The sequence below is a fragment of the Gekko japonicus genome, unplaced genomic scaffold (assembly GCF_001447785.1).
Source record: "Gekko japonicus isolate JY-2015 unplaced genomic scaffold, Gekko_japonicus_V1.1 scaffold342, whole genome shotgun sequence".
In the NCBI taxonomy this organism is placed as follows: domain Eukaryota; kingdom Metazoa; phylum Chordata; class Lepidosauria; order Squamata; family Gekkonidae; genus Gekko; species Gekko japonicus.
This window is the reverse complement of record NW_015169785.1, coordinates 1,047,644-1,067,675: the sequence shown is the minus strand read 5'-3', so window position 1 is coordinate 1,067,675 and position 20,032 is coordinate 1,047,644. Positions and strand designations below refer to the sequence as shown.

The window sequence follows — 20,032 nt, the reverse complement described above, 5'->3', positions numbered from 1 at the left end:
GTGGCAAATGGGGTTCAATGTGGCCAAGTGCAAAGTGATGCACATTGGAGCCAAAAATCCTAACTATAAATACACACTGATGGGCTCCAAAACTGACAGAGACTGACCAAGATCTTGGAGTCGTAGTAGATAACTCGATGAAAATGTCAAGAGTGTGCCACTGCAATAAAACAGGCCAATGCTATGCTGGGGATTATTAGGAAGGGAATTGAAAACAAATCAGCCAGTATCATAATGCCCCTGTATAAATCAATGGTGCAACCTCATTTGGAGTACTGTGTACAGTTCTGGTCACCACACCTCAGAAAGGATATTATAGCATTAGAAAAAGTGCAGAAAAAGGCAACTAGAATGATAAAAGGGTTGAAATACGTTCCCTATGAAGAAAGGTTAAAGCGCTTCAGGCTCTTTAGTTTGGAGAAACGACTGAGTGGTGACATGATAGAGGTTTACAAGATTATGCATGGGATAGAGCAGGTAGAAAAGAAGTACTTTTCTCCCTTTCTCACAATACAAGAACTCGTGGGCACTCCATGAAATTGCTGAGCAGTCGCGTTAGAACGGATAAAAGGAAGTACTTCTTCACCCAAAGAGTGATTAACACATGGAATTCACTGCCACAGGAGGTGGTGGCGGCTACAAGCATGGACAGTTTCAAGAGGGAATTAGATAAACATATGTAGCAGAGGTCCATCAGTGGCTATTAGCCACAAGGTATAGATAGGAACTCAGAGGCTGGGGCAGGTGATGCACTGTATTCTTGGTGCTTGGCGGGGGGCAACAGTGAGAGGGCTTCTAGTGTCCTAGCCCCACTGATGGACCTCCTGATGGTACCTGGTATTTTTGGCCACTGTGTAACAAAGTGTTGGACTAGATGGGCCATTGGCATGATCCAACATTGGCTTCTCTTATGTTCTTATGACTGCCCAGAAGTGAATGCAAATTGTAATGGAAATGGGTGTTGTGCCTGGTGGATGCTGCTGGCTTCAGCATTTTCAGAATGGATTAAAGTGATTTCTGTCCTGTATTCAAAGTGCACTGAACTGGAAGCTCTTGGGAAGGCATCAGTAGAGTTAGGATTACAAGGGCAACTTATTCTTTCAATATGGTGCTGGATATTAAATACTGTCTAAGAAGCTTACATTCTATGAGAGGTGCTGAGACATCTTCTCAGTTGCATTGGCTTTGTGACAGTAATTTCTGTTGCGGGTATACTAATGTTACAAGAGAGGGTTGCTGCCACAAACATGTAAAGCATGAATGACAGTCGTGTCATTGAACACAGGTGTATGCCTGTTGGAGAGCCAGAGCCCCATCAGGCCTCCCTGGTGTGTGCATGTGGGTATTTAAGGATGTGTATCTTGCTTTTATAGTTAATACATTTGCTGTGGAAAACACTGATGTAAAACAGGAGTCCTCATGGCAAACGTGATCATCTCCATGGAGTCACTCACATTCCTTAGCAATTTCCCACTTCTACAATTGCAAGGCCCATAAGATAACACAGATACCTTTCTGTACTCTATTCCCCCATCTCCTGTCTTTCCTAACCCCTTGCCAAATAACTTCTCTTTATTTGGTCCCCAGCAGTGTTCCCTCTAAGCTAGCTCACAGTTTTTTAGCCTCCAGCTCACACATTTTTGTCTTAGCTCAGGAAGGAGGGCTCCAGAGCAAACGAATTTATGCAGCAGCCAAATCGCTCGCTCACAACTTCAATGCCAGTAGCTCACAAAGTAGAATTTTTGCTCACAAGACTCCACAGCTTAGAGGGAGCATTGGTCCCCACGATGTGATCTGCCAGTGATTTTGGGAGTTAGGAAGGAAATGAAAGTGACCTGTCTTTCCTGTTCAGTTTTTCCCAAAAAGGGGCCTGGAATTGTGAGTTAATCTGAATGTAGGGGATGTGTCTTCCTGACCGCAGTTTTAGAGAAAGCAACACTTTTGTAGCCCAGTGCTGCCTCAAAGCTGTGGCCATTTCAGGTGCCTGAGGGGAAGGGTGCTCGTGATCATTAGTGGTCAGCTTCCCATATACTTCTCCTGTGTGCCCCGCTTTGTGGCTGAAGCCTTTGGCAGCCATCGTTCACTTACTGACCTGGGAAAAAGTGAATTCAGCGGAGCTTATTTCTAAGTAGATGTGTGTATAGAATCACACCGCTTGCCTCCCATTCAGCAGTTGGGTGAGTGTGTGGGGGGCAAAGCACCTCTGATTTTTCCCAAAGGGTTAATGTGAATAGTAATGGGCTTATTCCATCTTGCAGGTGTTAGCAATTGGGCCTCTCTGCCTACATGGCCATAATCATCTTTAAGGAATGTGATAATTGGCTCTTCTTGAAAACCTGTGGCCTACCGGATGGGAGGGGGGAATCATGAATGATGATGTAGTCTTTTAGAGCAGGGGTGTCGAACTCATTTGTTATGAGGGCCAGATCTGACCTAAATATCACTTTGTCGGGCTGTGCCATAAAATGTAACACATGGTACCAGAGATATAAACTTTATAAAGATAATTTCAAATGCCGAATGGCAATAGCATGCATGATTGGATTAGGTTTGATATGCAGAAGGGTGGAGATATACAGAGGCATGGAGATATCAGCACTGGTAATGAGACAGGAAACCTAGGTCTCAATTTGGTACAGGAGGATTCAGTCTAGGAGGATGCAAAGAATAAATGGAAATGAGTCTGAAGAAGTAAACAGTAACTCACAAAAGCACATACCTTACCACAATTTTGTTAGTCTTTAAAGGTGCTACTGGACTCTTACTCTTTCTACCACTATTAGAAACCACAATATTAAAAAAAAACAGTGGGGGGACATTTTAACCTTCCAGGGCATTCAGTTGCTGACCTAAGAGTGGCAGTTCTCTTACAAAGGAATTTCAAAGGGAGATTAGAAAGAGAGACTGCTGAATTACAACTGATCATGAAGCTCAAGACAATGCAAACTCCTGGACTGAACTGAGACCTAGGTTTCTTCTCTCATTACCAATGCCTGTCTTTTGGCATCTGAAATCACTTCACTCTCCAAGATACAAGGACAGATGGATTCACATTCCAGCTGTATCTGAGGAAATGAACAGTGATTCATGAAAGCTCATGCCCTTGCACAATTTTTTTTTGTCATTAAGGTGCTGCTGTACTCTTGCTCTCTTTCACTTATAAGGAATGCAAGCTGTGCTGTTAGGTTTCTCCCCCACATCTGTTAGAAATGGAAAGGGCGATTTCTCCAAGTGCCATGGGATGGACTCTCATTCCTGGAATAAAATATTTTTAGTCTTAAATACAGAACTCTTCCCATACCTGGAATAAAATGTTTTTTGGTCTAAATAAAGGACTCTCTTTTTTCTCGTATGCTCCCGCTGGCTGGCTGGCTGCCTCCCTCTCTGGAGAAAAAGTGTGCTGACCTGGAATAAAACATTGCTGGTCTTCTGAAAAGTCCCATGAGGCGCCATTTTTCCCCTCTCTGTGTCTCTCTTCCTCCCCCTCCCTCCCTAGAGGAGGAGTGGGAGGGGGAGGAACCCTCAGCCAATGGAGGGGAAGCTTTCTTTCTCTCCTCTGAAGCAGGAAATGAGACAAATTGGGGGAAAGGAGCTGCCACGTTAGAAACAGGAAGCAGCACAGAGTCAACCGCTCTTGGGCCAGATTGCAGCCCTGCGTGGGCTGAATTCGGCCCATGGGCCATATCTTTGACACCCCTGTTCTAGAGGGTTCTAGCAAGAATGTGTCCTGATTGGATCGTTACCATCACTTGATACCAGTTGGCTCAAGACTATAATTGAGCTAAGGGTCTGCGTGAAGGAGGCTAACTTTGGGGATTTTTGGTGAGCCTGGACTATGATGGGCTCTCATTGTGATGCATGGCTACATAGAGAACACTTGAGCCATTGCCTGCACCTTTTGGAACTTTAAGATTGTGCCATCTAATGCAAGGTATAAATGTGTTAGATAGTAAAAGTTAGCTTTTCTTGTTTATTCTGCTGCAAGATTTTAGAGTGTTGTGTTGCCTAGAAACAAAAACTATTTCTGAAAGTATTTAACAAACTTAATATATTTTTACAAAGGACTGGTTTTTTGTGTACACTGCGCTGGGAACCCATGGGGTTCAGCCTTGGACTCCTTGACAGTGTGTGTTAAGTGCTATCAAGTCGCCACTGACTTTTGGCGACCCTATAAATTAATTTCCTCCAAAATGCCCTATCATTAACAGCCTTGCTTGTGTCTTGCAAACTGTGGGCTGTGGCTTCCTTCATAGAGTCAATCCATCTTATGCTGGATCTTCCTTTTTTCCTGCTGCCTTCAACACAATTGTCTTTTCCTTGCCTTCTCATGATGTGACCAAAGTATGATAACCTCAGTTCAGTCATCTTAACTTCTAGAGATTGCCGGGAAGATACCTTGTAGAAAAGTTATATCATGATTATTCCCTTTGCCTTACCTTTCCTCCCCTCTTTTCACAGTGTTCTACTCTGACTTGTCTTTGTGAAAGCAGTCCCTAGTAACGGGCAAGTGCTTGCCATCGACAGCAAGCTCAAATGTACAGCTGCTTCAAGGAACACTCTGTGGAGAGCTGCCTCTGGGGAGCCTCTAGAATCCTTACTGTTTCTCAGATTCTGTGTGAGTTTTTATGTGCAGTTGTGAAGCCCTTGGGAAGCTCAGTAGTCTTGAGAGTGAGTTTTAGCTGTAGCCCAAGTGCTCTGAGTCCAGGCCCACCCCCACACCACACCACACCACCCACACCCCAACCCACCCACACTTACACTGTTGTAATGTGAAGGAATGGTCAAGCTTCCAACATTAGGGTTCATGCACCTTTAATACACATATAGATAAGGGAATTTTTACAAATACAGTGACCTAAGTAACAAACTCTGGATAAGCTGAAAATCTGCACCTGCCAAAACTATCTTTACTCTCTGTGCTTCTGGAGTCACAGCTGAAGTGAGGTTCTTCCTGATCTTTTAAGAGCTGTGTTAACCTTTTGCAAGACAAACGAAAAACAAGCCCCTGTCAGCGAGCTGCCAAAGAACTCTGTGTGGTGTACAACATTCCCTGTTTAGGGTTCCCCCCCCCTCCCTAATGTTCCTTAGTGATACCCAACTGCGCATGCTTGCTGGCATAATGAATCGCACGTTTGCTTGTCTCATGCATTCCTTTCTGTGAATGCTAGTGCTGCTTTGAACTATAGTAATCAGCAAGGTCACAGGTGCGGGGAAGAGTCGGCTTCGCTTAGTCTATAATGAATTAGAGTGTGAGAAGAGCTTAATTGTTTATCTTTTAGGAACCGTTGATTCTCAGGCTATGTGCGCGAATATGAGAGTCCACCCATGCGAGCGGGAACCATGTCCATTGGTTATTGACAGTATGAATCTGTTTTATTATTCATTGCCCCGACCGTTGTAGTTATTCCAAACAGTGAACTTGTTCCTGCTTCATCATGGCTTCAATAAAATAATACTTTGCTACAAACGTGTATTTGATTGACAGCTGTAGGGATCAGACAGCCCCCCTACCTCCAAAAACAAAAACTGGAGTCTTGTGGCACTTTAAAGCCTCATAGTACAGTAATAATATTTAGCATTTATATAGCATATTATGTCTGAAGTGCTTTGAGTGCATTGTGTCAGAAAGCCGTACAACCACCATACATGGTATGCCAGTGTTATTTAATACACAGTAACCTGCTGGGGCTGTCATAAACTGGTTTCCTGCACCCCTCACCCTTGAAACCTGTGATTTCGTGTCCCCCCCCCCCCCGTGCCTTGCCAGTGGCTTTACTGTGCTTGCTCACCTTGAGCCGAATTTGAGAATAACTAATTAGCTGGAAATTGAGCTGTAAAGTGGTTAATCAGGGGATCAGTACAGTTGATTCCTTCTATAATTATTGGAAGGGATGTCCTTCCTTTCCATCTCTCCCCCCCTCTCCCCATGGGCATGCAGTAGTGGAGAACATAGCAGGAAATGTTTCCCAGCTCCCTGGATTCAGCATCACGTCCGGCAAAAGGGAGAGCTGATCCAGAAGGGCCTTTAGTCTTTCTCAGCCTGGCTTCGTGCTGCTTGTGTGTAATACGGCATGCAAAAGAAAGGGAAATTGGAAGGGGACTTGGTACAGACTGATAAGTTTTTCCTTAGCTTGTCAGTCAGTGCAGGCTTCCCTTTCAGTTCCCCTGGATGGGGAGGGGCCATCGCTCCGTAGTGAAGAACTGGCTTTGCATGCAAATAGTTCCAGGTTCTCCAATTAAAAGGATGTCAGGCAACAAGGCTGGGAGAGACTGTGACCTTGGAGAGTCGCTGCCTGTCGAAATAGGCATCATTGACCCGTCTAGATGGACCATAGTCTGATAGCATAAAGTAACTTTGTATATGCTCTGCAAAGGACACTTGCTTCTGTCTGATACCTTTGTGCCCTTTTCCTTGGGGTTTTCCCCCTGGTCTAAGGGCAGGAAGGCTTCCCTGGAGCACTTTGTTCCCTGGGACCATTTTCCTTGCATCTCCTCAGCTCTTCCCCAAAAGTCACCTGCTATCCTGTGCTTCAGCTGTTTCTCTCCCTCTCTCCACTTTACTAGAAAATAAATTAGCAGACTAATTAGATGACTATCTTAAGCAGCCGGCAGTTGCTTCCTGCCACAATTCCAGCTGAATACGAGATGATCACAGCAGTTAAAAGTATCCGCTTGGGACTCAGAATTGCCCAAGTTAATTTGCCTTTTCCACCTGGGCTAAGTCACTGGGCCACTTCCAAAGCCAGTTTTTGGAAGATGAGGCTGCCAAAGAGGTGATGTGTGTCTTATTTCTTAGAGAAAGTGCAGGATCTGCATGTCTGGGTTCAAAAGCTGGCTCCAGCTGCATTTTTGTCTAGGATATGGAAGTGTGTGTTAGTTCCTAAGGGTGCTTTTTAGATACATGATAAATATACACTTTAAAAATTATTTTAGAAAAACAATGAGGGTACAGAAAAGAAATGGAAAAAAGGGGAATGGGTTATTACTGAAACTGAGATTTTCTTGGAAAGCAGCCAAGTGCTGCTCTGCCAAAATAAAGTTCTTTAAAACTGATTACATAAATCTTTTGCTGAGTAGCTGTAATTAAAGACCAAAGTTTATCAGAAGCCTTGCTCCACAAGCCATACATTTTTGAAGAGGTCTCTCTTAGTGTTACATATTGGAAGCTGACTTCAAGCACTGATGGAAGACTGCCGGTCTTTTCAATTACAATCGCAGTTCTGGAAGTCAAAAAATATCCAAAATATTACAGTTCCGGGAGTCCAAAATATTGCAAAGATTACTGAACCCAGATTTCTTTAGACAAGAAAAGGGATAAAAAGAAAAAGATTGGTTGGGTCTCCCCCATGGGGGAGAGGTAAGGATAGAGAAGTTAATTCCCTCCTTTCCTGGCATTGTTCGCCCTGCAGTGAGAAAGGCTGGAGCCTTTGAAAGTGCTCCTTATCAGGCTGCCATGTTCCCCAGAAGTCTCATGATAGTGTACTCTTGTGTGTTTAAAGTAATCTCTGTGGTGGAGGGGGGATATCAGTTCTGCGGTGCTTTGTCAGGATTTTGTTGAGAATGCACAGATTGAAAAAGCTGCCATTTGCTGCTTCCCAAGGTATGCCCTTCTGGCAAAGAGATACTCTTGGCCTGATCCAACTCCTGTTATGTACAGCTTTGAGTAGCCACAGATAGATGATGCATAGCTTATCTGCATCAAAAGATACATGCATCCTGCTCAGTGGGGCCTGGATGAGCATCACAGTGTAGATCCAGATGTGCATCCTCATTAGCTAGGTGTGTTGAAGCCTGGTTGCGTGTTGCTGAATTGGGGCATCTCTCTAGGTCAGATGTGATGGTGTACACAGCTGTATAATATGAAGCAGCCACTAGTATAAAAAAGGTAGTATAAGCTTTATTAAAAACTGCAGATGGCATCTGATGGCTACTTTAAGTTCTTTTGTTTTTTTTAAAAAAATTGGACATGATTAAGTTGTATTAATGCCTTTGTTAACCTGCCCCTTGACACAGGGATTCTGGAAGATTTTATTAACAAGAATTTTTCTTTGTATGGGAGACATCTGTTCTCTGATCCTTGTGTTATTGGCCCGTGCCTGTATTTCCGGGAGGACTACAGAACCACAACAGTGCAAATTCTTCGAGCCTGGTTCTGTGCATAAACCTGAGCATTTCATCTCATAAATGAATTGTGATTTGCTCATGATGCCAAACCACAGCCCTGGAGTCTCTTTGCAGAAGGAAGATGCTTTCACCTTTCTGGAATACGCTGATACATTTGCAAATTACTAGGTATTAGATGGAAAGTAGTCTGGTTGGCAACAGGGTTCCCTCTAAGCTGAGGAAGTGTGAGCTAGCTCACAGTTTTTTAGCCTCCGGCTCACGCATTTTTGTCTTAGCTCAGGAAGGAAGGATGCAGTAGCCAAACCACTCACGACTTTGATGCCTGTAGCTCACAAAGTAGAATCTTTGCTCACAAGACTCCACAGCTTAGAGGGAGCATTGGTTGGCAACCAAAGGAAGGATGCAGTAGCCAAACCACTCACGACTTTGATGCCTGTAGCTCACAAAGTAGAATCTTTGCTCACAAGACTCCACAGCTTAGAGGGAGCATTGGTTGGCAACCAGGGTTGTTTTTTTTTTGGGGGGGGGTGCATAAATGAAGCATTGCCAGTCTTCAAAATCACTTGTTTCCCCAAGATGGAAATGCTGAAGATTTAGTGAAAAAATATTTGGATTGTTTTCCTTATGTGTTTCAGATAGACAGCCTGGAGGAGAAGCTGTCCCAGTGCAGAGAGACCTTGGAAGAAGTGGAGTTTAAACTACGGAGAAAAGAACTGACTGTTGAGGAAAGGTATTGCTGGGAATTCCAAGAGTACATTCAGTGCTTTATGGAGCTGCAGACATCTGTTGCTCCTGTAAACCACTGGTGGGCAAGGTTTTTTTTTACTAGAAATGGCCCTGGATAGAGCAGAGTTGGTGAGTTTTTCCTGGCTGCAGTTTCTTTTGAAAGGAGCTGGCTGTGAAGATGGGAAGTAGAAGAAGAACTAAACTTGCCCTTCACTGTACCAGAAGCACATACTGAGAACCGTAATATACATTTTTCACCAGTGCTTTTTGGACTATCCTTCTGCTACTTCAGTTATTGTGTTCCCATTAACATTTGGAGACTGCTGATTAGTTAAATTTAAGTACTGTGTCCACTCCACACAAAAGTAATGTTTCTCTCCTTTGTAACCTAGCGAATTGCCTTTTATCTACTGATCTCCTGGTGCCTAGAAATGCCAAATTTTGCAGCATCCCTCAGGCTTTGTTGCCTTCATATATTACGGTTACTTTTAATCTATTGCTGTATCTATACAGCACCAACAGCATGCTAATTGCTGTGCAGAACATCATAGTGCCAAGTCAGGTTTCAGTGTAGATCTGGGGAAACTATATTCTGTGTTGATCTTTGCATAATTTATTCTTGGCCTCCTAGATGGGGGGAGGGGCAAGGAGCTGTGTAGGCACTCTAACCCTCCTTCAGAATCACTGGGGATCTTAGGCCTGACCCTCTGCCCGGGCTGGCAACTTGCAATAGGGAAGTGAAAAGGTGAATGCTTAACACTTCCCCATGCCTTTTGCTTTTCCTCTGTGGAAACCCCATCCCCCATGCAACACTCACACATCCAGAATCCTGGCTGTGAGAAAGCAGCTGGAAAGAAGGGGAAGGATAAAGCACTGTGCACTGTTTCTCTGCTGCAAATGGCCACTATCTTCCATTGCTCTGTGGCCTTCTGCACCTCACGTGTAGCATTGGTAACTGTCAACCAACCCTCTGGCTTCCAAAATTTCATCAAACCTAATCTGCTCAACCCTTTCAAGCCTATCTTTGCTCTTTGTGGACTAGAAGCAGGGGGGTGCCTCACAAAGATGAGGCAGCTATTTTCAGGCCCTCTTGTTGTTGAGGTGCAGACATTGGTGCCCAGCTTCACTGTTCTGAAAGCATATGAAGAAAAATAGCTGTTGCTTTAGCATTGATGAAATTATTGGATCTCAATTATTTAAAACAAATGTCTAGTAATTAATATTGGATTCCCAGCAGGTGCGGTGATTAAGACCCAAGCTCTTCTGGCATGCTTTTAGATGTGCCCAGGTATTTCTGTCTTTCTCCTTCATAGCACCACAGCCTCTTAGCGTGTAGTGACAGTCTGAACCATGGCTTATTGCCTGTGGCTCAGTTCCTGTCTTAGTTAGGATGGAAGGAGAGAGACATGCAGCCACCACAGTTCAGTATCCGGTTCCCTCTTTTGTTCAGAATATTAACAGAGAATGTGACACACGCAGTCATTGCCCTCACCTTATTGCCTGTTGGCAGCAGGGGCTGAGCAGTGTTGTGTGATGCCATGTCTTCCTCTTGGTATTACACTCAGTGCTGCAAGGAGTGGGTGGGGAAAGACACTTGGCACAGTAGCAGCAACTCCATCTCTCTGGTAACATCCCTTCCACCTTCAGTGAACACACAGTCTACATGGGAGAGCGCTAGAGGCTTTGGCTTCCAGCTGGATTGGTTGGCTCCATTTCTTTCTAATCCCTAAGGCCTTCCCTTGTGTAATGGTTCCAAGGTTTCCCCTCCCCTCCCACACAGTAGCAGTTCAGTACTGCTTTAAAATGTGCTGAATTTGGCTTTTCCTAACACCTTGATGTCTCTATTTCCTCTTCCTCTGAAGTACTTCTAAGACTCCTTCTTCTTTTGCTTTACCCAACGCTAACGCATCCTACGTTCTTCCCTTAACTCGCTCTGCAGTTTGCTTTGGCTCAGTTTCCACCCAGGCTGCTGCTTTGCTCTCCAGGGAAACAACAAACCCTATTACGCTCACTGCCTTTCCCCGCTATCCCACAGAGCCTGCTCGGAACTGGCAGATAATTTGCTGGTGCATGTTTATTTCCAGCCACACGGAAGCTGCCGTGTCCTCTGTGCTGTAATGGAACCGTTGCTGCAGGTGCTGCTTTGGGGTAATTTGTTTTGTTCTTATGCTTTTAAACTATGGATTAATTAATCATCTTGCACAGCTAACAACACAAGCTTTGGGTTTGTTCTTCTCCTTGGAAAGCAAAAGGGAGCAAAATACTACGACTGCTTCACTAGATCTTCTACTGAAATGAGGCCTGCTTCCCACCACGAAGATACAGCGTTGGTGAAATAGGGGGTGCATTTCTGTTCATTGCTTATGATGAATCACACATTAGATTCAGGCCTTTCCCACACAGAAGTAACTTTTGTACTTGAAATTTCATATTGTGTGAAGCAGCTCCAAGTCCGAGACACTGATTCTTACACACAAGAGCAAAGGGTAAGAATATTTCCTCAAGAGAGCTGCTCCAAAGACCAGTTCAAATGTTAATGAGCTCATGCATTAACGGAGCTCCTTGCCACCCTTACATTTGTTGTAGAAGCCTCTGAAAGGCCTAGGTCTTTCTAACAGCAGACAAAGTGGTAAAGCTGTATCTGAACGACTGTACCAGAGTAGACCACAAAGTCTGTACCAGAGTAGACCACAAAGGCAGGGGTGGCGAGAGGGAAAGGCTCTTTTTGGAGTGTCTGTTTCCCCCCAGAGCATCTAACAGCCTTCCTTGCATCCTTGCAGAAAGTCACTGGAGATGGAGAAAAACCTGCTAGCAGCCCAAGCTGAAAACTATGGTAAGTGCATGAAGGAAGTCACCTGAGATACTGTTATGCCTCGGATTGCACCCTAAAATCAGACACAGGGAAGCGAGGGGGGATAAATCTGAAACAATTAATTCCTCTGCTCTTGAGTTTGGGGACAGTGGTCTTTAATAGACCCTAAACAGGGTTTTGCAGCACTCCTGGTGGTTTGGGCCACAGAATGTTAAACTGTTCCACAACAAGAACACACACTTTTGGCAATAACTTTCAAACTGTATATAATTCCATTTAGATCATGTAGCTTTGCTGGAAGCTATTTTTTAAAAGAGGAGCATTCCATATTTTAACTCAGTGAAGTAAAAGGGAGTGAGGAGTAGCAGATAAATAGAGCATATCAGTCATAGAAAGAGACAGAAGTGCTGCTGGAGTGTTAGCAGTGTTGTTCCGCAGTAGAACAGTTAGAATTAAGTACAGCAGCACCTTAGAGATGCACAAGATTTCCGTGGTATGAGTGTTTGAGCGTCAAAGCTCCTTTCATCAGATATTTCAGTGTTTGTGTGCTTTGACTGTTTAGAAAAAGTGCTGAGCATTCTCTAACAGCTTTAAGTACAAACGGAACAGGTCATTATTACCATCCCAGTCCTGTGACTGGCTGCTGACGTTAAATGACGCTCCTTTAAGGTCAGGGGCTGATAGGAGCTCTAAAGCAGAGAGGTCTCTTCACCCAGGCCATTCCCTTGACCAGGCTGACCCAGAGGGAGTGGGGCTATAAACATCTGACGTTAACGAAATCTATTTGCATGAGATAAAACAACACTTCCTCTCATTTTAGTAATATTTATTGTATGCCACAAGATGCTTTTAATCCCAAGACTTGCTGAAAGTTTCGAAGTGGAACACTCTGTGGAGTTCTCTGCCAGAGAAATAAACAGCTTTAAAAGGGGATTAGATAGATACATGGAGGGATAGGTCTATCAGTGGCTACTAGCCATGGGGACTGAGGGGAACCCCCATGTTCAGAGGAACTAAACCTCTGAATCCCAGAGCCGGGAAGCAGCATCAGGGGGAGGCCTCAGCCTCCATGTCCTGTTGTTGGCTGTCCACAGGAGCTGTTAGGCCGCTGTGTGAGACAGGATGCTGGACTAGATGGACCACTGGCCTGATCCAGCAGGGCTCTTCTTATGTTCTCATAGATGAGGGAATTCTCTTTTAATCAAGGTCATTAACCCTCTTTGATAAGACTGTCTGTAGGTCTATACCTTCAGGCAGAGAGGCCAGGCCCTGTTAAACCCAAGGAAAGACCATCTTACATTGCCTTGTACTAAACTGAAATGCAGGACAATCTGTCAAATTTCCACACTTCACTTGTCCATCAAAGGGGGCTGAATGTTCAGTAATTGGAAGGTTGGGGTAGCTGGCATGTGATACATTTCTGCAGGCCTTGATCTGGATGGTATTTATTTAAGATTCTAAAGAGAAAGAAGCAGTTTTACAAATGCTAGTCTTATAAGTTTTGGGTGCCCCCTGGTGAGAAAAATGAGATGCTTACACTGATGGTGGCTGTGTGTCAAGACAAACACGGAAGCCTAGCATAAAATACCTTCTAGATTAGAACATTCCCCTTGTGATATTGTTTTATCTTATTTTATGCAGAGAGAGGAGTGGATGTGTGTCAGGGAAGTAACTTGGATAGACCTTTTAGTGGAGGCACCTACAACCATTGATTTAGCAAGCAAGAGAGTCTATTAGTGAATGCCAGGTACATGGCTTGTATAGCATTTTTAGGTCTGAGATACACTTGGCAGATCTGAAGATCATGGCCTAAAACATCTTTCCTCTTCTTAAAAATACAAAAAAAAAAAAAAAACACAACCAGCCTGATGAAATGTTCTACAGAACTCGATAGCTTGCACAGTTTTGTGTCATTTTGGTTGGTCCTAAGGAAAGGTATTGCACGGCTTTTCTTTGGGGGCTTGACAGGTAAAATTGCAATGAACAATTAGTTAAAGACTGCGACAAGTAGGACCATGACAAAGTTAATGCAGCTTGATTATAAGAAAGAGTCCCAAATTCCACATCCAAATGTCTTTCCCCATCATTGTATCCATTGTGGGGAAAATGGTGGTTTCACAGCACTCAGTATTCCATGATTACACCAGAAACTGCTGAGTATGCTGGTAGTTCCAACAAGAGTGGCACGTTACTTCCTTTTTCATTTATTTTGCCTGGTTGTATTGTCAGTCTCCATGCTATTATACTTTATTATTTTAAAGTGTATTGGAGGGGATGGGGAATTTTGGTGAAATGCTGCAAGAATGTTTTCTTTCCCCTTATCTGCCCAGCCTTTCTGCAAAGCTTGAAATCTACAAATTTAAATCTGGTGAATGGAGCTGTGAATGGGAAGACAGATCTTTCTACAAACCTAAAAAGGGTCCCAGGTTTGCAGAAAGATCTGAACTCTAAAAAAACAAAATACATTGGTTTTTTTAAAAAATGTGTGATGATAAAAGGAGGGCCTGTAGCTTTAAGCAAGGGATTCCCTCAGTGACTGTTGCTAGGCAACTACAGTATTCCAGGCTGCATTTCAGTGAGTAAAAGGCAGGGGGAGAGGGCAGGGTCCTTTCCAGACCAAGTTTGAACTTTGAGGGAGAACTCATTGAAGCCAGGCTTGACTAGGGTTGCCAGCTCCAGGCTGGAAAATTCCTGGAGACTTTGTGGGAATTAAAATGGCCTTCCAGATGACAGAGATCAGATCCCCCGGAGAAAATGGCTGCTTTGGAAGGTGGACTGTTTGGCATTATACACTGCTGAGGTTGCTGCCCTCCCAAGGCTCCACCCTCAAATATACATGAATTTCCCAATGTAGAACTGGCAACCCTAAAGGGAACTAATGCCTGTTGTGATTCCAGGAGATCTCCAGGCCCCACCTGGAGGTTGGCAACCCTAGGAGAGATAGAATCAGGAAAGGGGCTATGGGGGCTTTCATTTTTTGGAAAGAGGAAATAGTGGAGGAGGGGGAAATGCCTTCTGCAAGTCCTCCTGGGTTTTCACTTGTATATATACTATTTCCCAAGTGTGCCTCCCATCTGCAGATATCTAAATCCATGGATCATGGCCACACTTGTAATAAACAGATGTTTCTGCAACCTTGGGGAACATCCTACATTTGCAGAGAAATCTGACACTTAATAAAAAAATTGGGGGGTTATATTCCCCCCACCAATAAAAGTATGTTCTATGTACATGTGCAGAGAATACACCTACTTCAGGCTTCACAGCCCAGAAGCCACAGTGGGTCTGGCGAGAAAGTAAAGGGGGGGTGGGATTTCCCCTCCTGCGAATCTCGCCCCCCCCCCACTGAGCTGGGAAGGAAGTCCTTGCTGCTGCTCCCCCCCCCCCACGAGCCAGCACCCACCATCCACCTGTTGGGAGGCATGTGGGGAGAGCAGCAAGGGTGCCCGGGGGGGGGGAGTGGCGGGCCAAGGGTGGGGGGTAGCTGGGGAGACCAGCAAGAATGGGATAGATTGATGGGGAAGGAGTTGGGGGGCAAAAGAGACAGATAAGGGGAATGGGAGAAAGAGGGAATTAGGGGGTAGGTTGACAGAGAAGGAGAGGGGTAGATTGATGGAGAATGGGTGGGAGGCAAAAGAGCTGGTGTAGGTTGACAAATAAGGGGGGGGAGAGAAAGAGGGAGAAGATTGTTAGAGAAGGGGGGGGAGGAAGGAAGATGCATCGTCTCTGCAAGTTTGTTGTGGGTCCCCACTTGTTTTTGCTTAATTCTATATGGAACACAAATGCTATTAAACAAAAGGAGCAAAGCTTTTCCCTTCATTACTCCCCTCCCCTAGGGACATAATAGTATACCACTGGTCACAGCTGAGCAAGTGCTACCTTTATGCTCACTTCTTACCTGTTGTCTCAAAAAGCACTGAAAGTTACTGGATCAGCAGACTACCTACTCTTGGCTATTTTAAGTTGTGCTGCCACCTGCTGGTAAATCTTCACCATTAAATTCCTTTCTCTGGATTATAGAAAATAACCTCAGTGCAAGACCTCTTATAAAGTATGCTCAGCAGGGGAGATGTGATTTAGCCCATCCTCCTCCTCTGAATGACTCAAGGTGGCTCACAGTGATAGCTTAAAAACAGCACCAGTTCGCTCCAGTGTTAACACAACATAGCTAGCCAAAAGCTCTCTTAAACAGCTCCACTAATAAAGATTTAAACCATTAAAGCCGTTTCCCTCTAATCCCTGCATCATACTGTTGTGCCCCAGTAAAACTGGGTGATCAGTTGTGTCAAAGGAGCTGACAGATCCTGCAGGCTCATAGTGAGCCATTCCTTTTATCAGTCTGCAAACAGAGATCAGCCACCAGAGCAACCGAGGCTTTTCTGTGTTCCATAGCTGGACGTGAAGCCAGATAGATAAGAACCAAGGGTAGACAATTTGTCTAGAAAACCCTGGAGCTGCTCTGGTGGCCAAACCAGGGTTGCCTCTGTGTTAAGGGGCCCTGGAAGGAAATTGCCCAGCCTTCCTACTGCGGCCAATTTATTTGATTGACTGAGGTCTTAGGCTGCTTTTCTCAAAATGCGTTCAAAGCATTACAGATTTCAACATTGGGAAATAGCCAGCATTTAGGGTCGGGGTCATAGCGGATAGCACAGAACAATGTCAACCCAGTGTGTCACAACAGTGAAAAAGGCAAACTCTGTACTGGTGATTATTAGGAATGGGATTGAAAATGACCAATATTATAATGCCCCTACATAGATCTAAGGTGAGGCCTCATTTGGAATACTGTATGTAGTTCTGGCCAGTGCTTCTCAAAAAGGATGCTGCAGAGCTGGACAAAGTACAGAAGAGGATAGGCAAGATGATTAGGGGTTAGATGCCTTCCCTGTGAGAAAAGGCTGAAGAATCAGGGACCTTTCCGTTTTGAAAAGGGACAACTAAGGAGGGACATAATGGAGGCTTATCAAATCATGTCGAAAGAGAAAGTGGACAGTGCACTTTTTCTCTGTATCCTAAAATAATAGAACTCGAGGGCATCCAATGAAGCTGATGGGCAGTAGATGCAGGACGGACAAAAGGAAATACTTCTTTTCACAGAGAGTGTTTAAAATGTGAAATTCGCTGCCTGAGGATGTAGTGATGGCCACAGGGATAAACAGCTTTAAAAGGGGATTAGCCATATTCATGAAGGATGGTTTCAGAGGGTAGCCATGTCGCCTGCAGTAGAACAGCTAGATTCAGTAGCACCTTAGAAACCAACAAGATTTTCCAAGAGTCAAAGCTCCCTTCCTCAGATACAAGTAGGAATGGAGATCTCCCAAGTCCTTATACCCCAGTTAGAAGGTGGGAGGAGTGTTGCAAAGAAAAGGGGTCAGGATGCAAAATGTATTCAGCTTGATTAGAGCAGGGGAGAAAGATTAGCACTTGTAGTGAGATAAGGATCCTATATCTCTATTCAGGCCAAGAGTGTGTGTGTTTCAATTGTTCTGAATTTGTGAATGAACTCAGGTTCAGCCATCTCACATTGTAATCTCCCCTTGAAGATTCTGTGTTTCAGGACTGCCACTCTTAGGTCAGTAATGAAATGTCCTGGAAGATTAAAACGTTCTCCCACTGGTTTTTGAATGTTGTGGTTTTCAGTGTTGGATTTATGTCCATTTATTATTTTGCATAGGGACTGATCTGCTGTAGCGAGTGGAAGGGCATTGCTGACATTGGATGGCATGTATAATGTTGGAAGATGAACAAGTGAATGAATCTGAGATAATACGGTCTTATGATTGTGTGGTCAGAGTGAATATGGGGACAAAATTGGCATCTTGGTTTGTTGCAGGTCCTGGTTCCAGAATCTGTGTCTGTTAGGAAGTGCTTTATTGCATTATTATGGATGAGAAGTTCAAGGTTAGGAGGCTGTCTGTGGGCAGGAAAAGGTTTGCCTCCCAACGCCTGTGAGAGAGGGGTATCATTGTCCAGCATAGGTTGCAGGTCATTAATGATGCATTGAACCCATTTCAGACATGTGATTGCCAGTGGTGTTCTGTTGTTTCGTTTGGGCCTGTCTTGTAGCAGGTTATCCCTTGGTATCATTCTGGCTTTGTTGATATGTTTCCTTACTATGTAAGGTGGATACTGTAATTCCAAAAATGTCTGTTGTAGATCCTGCAGGTGAGAATCTGTCAGGAGGGGTCAGTGCAGGTGTGGCAATCCTACCACCATGTTCCTGTCATAGTCACCATGGGTTAAAATTAAAGCACATCACTGGGTGGGTGTGCAAAAGCCCCTTTACTTTATTCTGTTCCCTGCCTAAGTATTAAACAGCAAACAGGAGGCACGAGATGTCTATGAAAATCACACCAGTAAAGCAGGACTGATTGTATATGGGGACTGAGTTCCCTCTCCACAAAATGAAGAGTTTGTTCCCTCTTTGTAAAAACCATATGAAAAGTTCAGCCAAGTGGAAAATGGAACCTCACACAGTGGTTATAACAAGGCCTCTGGGCTCTAACTTGACCTTCATTCACACTGCTGACTAAGCCTAGGCTCCACAACCTAACCTTTTATTCTTGAAGAAGTTAGCCACCTGCGAGGCAGGGAGCGGAAAAAGAGAAGGCAGGTTACTTGTAAGAGGGAAATGCTGCCATCTCCTTAGTAGGAGTTGATAGAGGAGGCACTGAGGAAAACAAGCCGGTTGCACTTCAACAGCTGCCTGGGACTGGTTGAGAGATTTGTCTAAGATCCCAGTTCTGAGAGAGAACCTAATAACCAGTAAGAAGTTTTAAGCATGAGATTGCTTTTACTTTTGAGGTTAAAAGAGTACCTATTGTATTTTCTCCCCCTCCCCCCCACCCCACCCTTCATTCAGAGAAAGAACTGAAAATGCTTCGTCAGGCAAATTGCAAGAATGCAGCACTCTCAGTAGCCCTTGTGGTTTTGGTGGTGGTGATTTACACCTGCTGGACAATGTAGCAGAGTTTACGGACCCCTCCCTAAGGACTTGACTGCAGGAGCCTCTTGTGTTCTTCCTCAGCCTCTCTCCAGGGGCTCACTGGTCTCTCAACACTCTGACCGTTCGTGGCCTAGACCCTGGACACCTTTGGAAATGAATAAAGCAACAGCAGGTTTGGAGACAAGGCTCACGTTTGACGGAAGCCCTTCAGTCCAAAGAGAGTAATTTGAATGAGCTTCTGTGGGTGGTGGTGAAGTATAAATGTTTAGATAAATTAACTAAATAAATAAGGGAATTTTCCATTTTCCCTAATCTTAAATGACCACCTGTGCACAATCAGCTTCTCAACTATTAATGGGTCGGAACTTTCACCAGTAGCTATAATTATTGATTTTAAATGTTTATACTGTGCTTTTAAACTTCATTGTATTGTTGAAAGATGATGTAACCCGCCCTGAGCCCACTTTCGGGATGGGCGGGATACAAATACGAAAAATAAATAAACTGTTCCAGTGTCTCAGGCATTTTGGGAGATTAAATCCTCTTCCCTGCTTAGATGATGCTTTCCCCCACTACATTTTGGCACTAGGCAGAAGGACATGCGGCCAAGTCGCAATTGACTCGTGGGAACCCCCACCATGGGGTATTCCAGGCATGAGAGGAGCAGAGGTGATTTGCCGTTGCCTTCCTCTGCACAGTATGCCTTGAGTTTCCCATCCAAGTACTGACCATGGCCAACCCTGAAGAGCTCAGGCCAAATTAGGCTTGTCAGGCTGCTGGTGCTGGGCAGCACAGCCCACGAGTTACAGTCATGCCCAACAAGTCTCCCTTCCTTTCCAGTGTCTGTGGGACTTGAGCAGTCTTCTATTGCTGCTTAGTTTCCTTAAGCTGCCGCTTGTGCAGGCCGGCCTAAGACCCTGTAACACCATGGGAAGTGATGGTGATGTGGGTTGGCCAATACCACCAGTTTAAATAGTCATTGCCCTCCTTTTTTGTGATTGCCTAACTAGTGATAGTAGCCCTGACCTGGCTAGCCCGCTCTTGTCAGATCACTTTGGAAGTTAAACAGGGTGGGCCATGGTCAGTATTTGGATGGGAGACCGAGGAATACCAGGGTCATAACGCTGAGGCAGGCAGTGGCAAGCCACTTCTGAATGTCTCTTGCCTTGAAAACCTTATGGGGTCACCGTAAGTCAGTTGAGACTTGAGTGCACTTTCCACTACAACTAGTGATAGTACACACTATGAAGGCTGTGCTGCTTATTTGTTTCTATAACGGGATTGAGAGAGTTTGGTAGTAAATTAAGGTGTGTGTATACACACACACTGCAATCAGGCTTCCATAGCTTTAAAAAAACCCTGCTTCCATAGAACAGCCAATAAACAGCTTTCATATGCTAACTGGGGCATACATCAGGGTCTGC

General features: G+C 44.5%; 1 protein-coding gene across 1 annotated transcript in view; it reads left to right on the top strand.

Annotated features, from left to right (window-relative positions):
* CCDC167 (coiled-coil domain containing 167) overlaps window positions 1–19,022 on the top strand; it is a 27,424-nt gene extending 8,402 nt beyond the window's left edge. The window contains exons 2-4 of the mRNA XM_015416926.1: window positions 8,760–8,854; window positions 11,631–11,683; window positions 18,525–19,022. Coding sequence (XP_015272412.1) covers window positions 8,760–8,854; window positions 11,631–11,683; window positions 18,525–18,628 — 252 coding nt within the window. The 3' untranslated portion in view covers window positions 18,629–19,022. The remainder of the gene's footprint in view (window positions 1–8,759; window positions 8,855–11,630; window positions 11,684–18,524) is intronic.
* The last annotated feature ends 1,010 nt before the right edge of the window (window positions 19,023–20,032 follow it).